The sequence below is a fragment of the Egretta garzetta genome, unplaced genomic scaffold (genome assembly GCF_000687185.1).
Source record: "Egretta garzetta isolate BGI_Z169 unplaced genomic scaffold, ASM68718v1 scaffold13, whole genome shotgun sequence".
Taxonomy (NCBI): domain Eukaryota; kingdom Metazoa; phylum Chordata; class Aves; order Pelecaniformes; family Ardeidae; genus Egretta; species Egretta garzetta.
The window spans coordinates 1,579,883-1,585,882 of NW_009259239.1; the positions used below are offsets into that span (position 1 = coordinate 1,579,883).

Sequence of the window (6,000 nt, forward strand, 5' to 3'; positions counted from 1 at the left end):
AAAGATACACTTTTCTAGATAATAAACAAATTTTAATTAAATTTTATGCAGAAACACAAATTCTCTATCAAATAACTATTCCTATAATTAATGTATTCTGTATTATTCTCTGATGACAGCATCACCAAGAATATACAGTTTTGGTAAATCACTTCATTATATTGTACAGCAGTATCATATAGTCTGGGTAAAAAGAATAAATTGTATTATACTGTAGTAAATTCTGAAAAAAAGTCTAACAGAAAAAGATGCATCTGCTACCTTCCAAGCCTTGTGTGTGCCCATCTACCAGAGATGTATATAAAACAAAATTAGTGCTGCTGGTTCATTAGTCTACCAATGTGTCTTTATGACGAAAATCTGAGACTTATTTCACAACAGCATTGCAAACTCCTCATCATCTCCTCTGATGATAGACTGTCTAAGTGTAGTGAATACTATTTCTTAATTTTGGCAGTGAATATGGTGTTCATGGTTGGGTATACCTTTCAAGTCAGAACTGATCTGCAATGAGCAATACCGCAAACAGAAAAAGGTAAAATATTAACATTTTGGTTTGAGGCCATGTTACAACGCGCTCTGCAATTATTTTCACTTGTCTTCAGTCTTGGATGCCAGTACTTGGGTCATGTTCAACCTGCGATCAAATCCCTTCAGCTAACTAGAAGTTGAGATCCAAATAAAAACAATAATGTTGGCATTGAACCCACATCCACTGTAGGTTAAACCCAGATCTGTGATTTCACCTCAAATATTGAAATTCAGATTCTGATCAGGACACCAAAAGATATTTCAGTCTAGTCTAAGATATGTGCTGTTCAGAACATCACAGGAAGAACACTATTGATTTCATAAGTCTCACTGGAAGCCCTTGAATAGAAAGTCCACTGGGTCCTTGTGGTCCTGGAGGTCCTTGCGGTCCAGGAACACCAATTTCACCTCGAGGTCCATCTGGTCCCTAAAGTAGCACAGGACATAAGTTAAACTGTTATCATATGGAGAAAGGCAGCTTCTGTTTGAAGAATTAAATACCAATAGTCTCAAAAACATCTGAAATATGAGTTAACATTTCACTGAGCAGTTAAGGTTCAGCTTAAAACTGCCTGGTTCCTTTATAAATACAAAAAAATGAAGATTTATGCTGTGAAAGCAGCATTCTGAATTTTATATCTTTTATCAAGGAACAAACAGGACAAGCAATTGTTATGAAAAGAGAAACACCGAACGCCAATGGCATTTCACTATGCTTTTTCCTCAGCAACATCAGAGACAATCTGGAATTCATTTCAAGGTTTACATACAGCAGAGATAAACCAACCTAAACGCATCTGTCAACTGTAAAGTGCTGTACAAAGTACCTTTGGACCTGGATCGCCACGATGACCTTTGGCACCTCTGACACCTGGACCACCCTGTGAAACACAAGCACAGGACTTGTTGAAAATCAAAACTCTCAAATAAACAAAAACAAAATCCAGAGAAGCCCAAACAGTTTTTTCTTGTTCCTGAATCAGTGAATATCCTGTTCATATCCTTCCACTGGAGTAATTAAACTGAGAACATGCTTAAGTGTGGCCATACACAGGAACAGATTTAAACACAGATGTGACTACTTTCTAGCGCCAAGAATGCACACCACATAAGCATCAAAATAACACTGAAAGCTACAATAAGGATGGAAACGTATACATGGGGTCATGGGTTCCCTTCCAAATGCTGAAACCTCCTGCACATCTGTCTGTTCTCACCAAAATTGCCACATGATTAAAGGCTGTTTCCAAGAAGGCTAACAGCATCCTGGCTTGTATCAGGAATAGCGTGGCCAGCAGGAGCAGGGAAGTGATCGTGCCCCTGTACTCGGTGCTGGTGAGGCCGCACCTCGAATCCGTGTTCAGTTTTGGCCCCTCAGTTCAAGGACACTGAGGCGCTGGAGCATGTTCAGAGAAGGGCAACGAAGCTGGTGAAGGGTCTGGAGCACAAGTCCTATGAGGATCAGCTGAGGGAATTGAGGTTGTTTAGTCTGGAAGAGGCTGAGGAGGCCTTATTTGCCTGAAAGGAGGGTGTAGTGAGGTGGGGGTAGGTCTCCTTTCCCAAGTAACAAGAGGACAAGAGGAAATGGCCTCAAATTGCACCAAGGAAGGTTCTGATTGGATATTAAGGAAAATGTCTTCACTGAAAGGATTGTCAAGCATTGGAATGGGCTGCCCAGGGAAGTGGTCGAGTCCCCATCCCTGGAGGTATTTAAAAGATGGGTAGATGTGGCACTTAGGGACATGGTTTAGTGGTGGACTTGGCAGTGCTACGTTAACGGTTGGACTTGATGATTTTAAAGGTCCTTTCCAACCTAAATGATTCTATGATTCCAATGACTATGGGTATTTTTCAGCAAGGACAACTCTAGGATCTACTAGACTTACCATGGTTTAATTTAGAGGTACTCTTAGGTAAAATGCTGTTTTGCCCATTTTTCTCTTTTTTGCTTTCTTCAGCAGTGCCTACATCTGTTAATCATTTATTAACCAACTGTTGCCTTTTTTATTAGTATCATCTGAGACACTGGAGTTGTATATATCTATGGAAGGCTGCCATGAACATGTTTTGCATACACATGCTGCATGCATAAATAAAGATCTTTTTTTCCACTTTTTTCAGATCAATTTCCCTCTTACCCTACCTGAATATATTGCTTAATCTCTTGGGATATGAGCTTTACAGGGATTCTGCCTTTCTTTGTACTCAAAAAGGACCTTGTACAACTAGACACAATAACTGAATAGCTTTCCTTAGAGGTTACAATAAGTACTTATAAAAATAACAGCAGTTACATTAAAGACATAAAAATAGAAAATATGCTTATCAGATTAAATGCATATGTAGTATCTATGAGACTTTGAATCAGGATGCCACTAAGAAAAACATTTGTAAGTACCAGAGTATTCTTGCTTTTCAATGAAGGTATCATGATACAGTCTTCATATGTGTGATCACGGAGCAGTTTTCTACTCCGTGTCCCAGCTCCTTCAGTCTTCTCACTTCCATCTCACAGCTCTGTGGCTGCAACCCATTCCATCATGGTCAGCTCTGACCCTAAAATCTCATCCCACACTCTCCACAGAACTGTGTTCCAGTTGCCAGTTCCCAAATTCCAGGTCCTCACATTTCTGCATTCCAGCCCAGTAGCTCCCCCTCTGCCCTTTCTCCTACTTCTCTCTCAGATTAAAAATTCCTATGCAAATACTCAGCAAAATAACTGCAACTTTTAACATAAAAAAAAAATAATCATAGTTTTCTCCCATTTTGTTCTCAGAAACAGATTACATTTTTTCTGAATAAGAATATATACTTAAAAATGGCCTGATACTAAGCCATTAAATCATACACTTTAAGATTTACACTGAATTTGGTACACTTATCCATGTTTTGAACTCAGTAACCTTTGCTTGGTAAAAGCACAAGTTCTAGAAAAGCACTGATTTAAGATGAAAACATCACAAGAGCCTCTGCCATTTTTCTCATAAGCTTGTCTTGGTTGTTATTCCCCAGCACTACTAAGCTTGTGTGACTAATTTCAAATTTTTCATTTCTTTGGCTTCTACTTCTGGCCAAGAATTCCTGTTATGCCTTTTTCTCTTATTTTAAATAATTTCTTAATAGTCAGTGCTTTCCTCCAGAAACAGTTCTTCATCAACTGTTATCAAGTCACCTCCTTACTTCTTTTTAATGGTTAAAAGCTATGAAGCACTGAAAGCTTTTCTTTGCAATTAAACTTCTCCAGTCCTCCGATATTTTTTGCCTCCTCCTTCACCTTCTCCATTTCTGCAGCACTCCTTTCAAATGCAGACATCAGGTCTGTGTGATATCATACTTTTACTTTGCATGGGGAACTTCAGACAGCATGATTAAATTCTGGCAAAGATGAAGACATAAAACCAGTATCCCATAATGACAGCCAGATAATCTTCACTCTAAACAATACCGTGTCTTACCCAAAATGACCCACTTCCTAAAAGAGCCTAACAAATATATCCAGGGTTATTATCCCAAACAAATGGAAGCCTTTTATTTGGAGTCTTTTTAGTCTAATGCCTAAAACTGGCTAGATGGTAGAATCCTGATCCCTTAAACAGAAAAATCCCTGGCTTCGAGAAACGTCACATGACATTTTAACGACTTGGAGCAGTATTGACCAGACATAGCACATGTGACTTTCTGACTTTTGGTTGGCACAGAGATGAACGCTGACTTTATTCTTTTGCTCTGCTTCTTCCTAGGCCTCTTACTTTTTTCCAGAGCTATGCCATCTAACTGTCTGGCAAAAAAGTATCAGTTGTAAGAGGCTGAGTTCCAGAATCACATACTCGCCTGCCTAGGCAGTGATTTTTCTGCTTGATTTTTAAGCCTCCTCTTGAATGGCACTATGCTACTCAAAACACTGTTAATCTTAAATGTAATAAATAGAAGTACATTATTTTACTGCTGAGTTAGGCTTTAGCAATTCCTGATCTGTATATGTTTTGAACTATAGTCATACACATCCTTCCAGTCAAATAATTTTTAAACATTTTTCATTTTACTGTGAAAGTGTTCAAACTACCCAATTTCAGTTGCATTTTGGTGTGAATTATCTCATTGTCTTTTTCGCAGAACACAAACTGGACATCTATATACAGAAATTAAAACTTTAATCCATACTTGATTTATAACCTACATTCAAATAGAAGAACAGAATAGTTTTTCCTTGTTCAAGACAGAGTTTTCTCCTGATTTCCTTTTCAAGTGTTTGTACCAGAGGTTGAAGAACAATTCTTGCAGAAAGACTAACCCTGAGTTGTCAGTAGGATAAATGTCTGCTAGGATCTACTACGTGAATGTCTTATGTGCAAGTTAATTTTATTGTTGAACACTTAATCTCATGTAATTTGCATACTTTAACCTTTTTAGAAACTTATTTTCCTTCACATTCTTCACTGGCTCTTTCTCTTCAAAATATGCTCTTGGAGCATCCAGGACACAGCATGAGCAGAGAAACATGCAGTTCCAACTTGTTCACAAGAGGCCCTCATCTCAAGCTAACTTAGCAAGCAGCCCTAAGATGTCAATCGGAGTTATCAATCTAGCTGGAAAAGAAAAAAACACGTTCTACAAACATCTATATACACATGTGCTAGAGTAGGCAGAGAGCAGGTGATTAAATACTTGAAAATAAATGGCACTAACTATGACATACCTACTAATGCTACAGACACGTAACAGGGTTCAAGGTCTAAAGATTACCCTAACTGCTTCAGGTCTTGATTAAACCATTAAAAATTTGACTGACTTACTGGGTGAGAAGGTTTTTTGCAGCATATTACTTGGCGTTTTTGCTATAAATTGAATGTAATTTTATCTCTTTGCCAACCCTAATTTAACCTTATTAGTTATACAATGGCAGTATATTCACGTCTTGGAATAAAGGTGGCCAGTGGACTATTTGGTACAGTTGACTACAAATCTGAATAAAACTTACCGGTGGTCCAGGAGGTCCAAGGGGACCCTTATTAGCTTCTGAACAGGAACAAGCATGAGGAAGGGCAGGGCAATTTTCTTCATCTCTCTAAGGAAGGATCAAGGTAGGAAAAAATTATGTCTAAAACTTTGACTCTGCAGTTAAGAATTCTATGAATCTAAGACATAGTACTGTGTGAATGCCTCAAAAGCACCTACTTGATTTAGAAACATACACCTCATTGACTTTCAATAGGACAAGTAATCCAAGCAGACTTGGGCTTTTTTGAAAATTCTTAACCATCCATTTCCATTAAAACATTTGTCACAATAAAGGGAAGTAAAAGGTAAATTCTTACAGTTATTGAAAGAGGTTTCTTACCAAGCCAGGAAGCTCACAGCATTTGTCTCGATTGGCCCATGAGGTAGCACAAACAATGTCAAACATCTGTAACTGCAACTGTTTCAAAACAAGGGTGATGTACAAAATGACTATTAGTTGTAAGATCAGTG

General features: G+C 38.1%; 1 protein-coding gene across 1 annotated transcript in view; it reads right to left on the reverse strand.

The window, feature by feature from the left end:
• The window catches only part of COL14A1 (collagen type XIV alpha 1 chain), a 120,362-nt gene that overhangs the window by 27,516 nt on the left and 86,846 nt on the right, over positions 1–6,000 (reverse strand). The window contains exons 34-37 of the mRNA XM_035891577.1: positions 5,870–5,947; positions 5,510–5,596; positions 1,359–1,412; positions 863–958 (exon numbers count right to left, since the gene is read on the reverse strand). Coding sequence (XP_035747470.1) covers positions 863–958; positions 1,359–1,412; positions 5,510–5,596; positions 5,870–5,947 — 315 coding nt within the window. The remainder of the gene's footprint in view (positions 1–862; positions 959–1,358; positions 1,413–5,509; positions 5,597–5,869; positions 5,948–6,000) is intronic.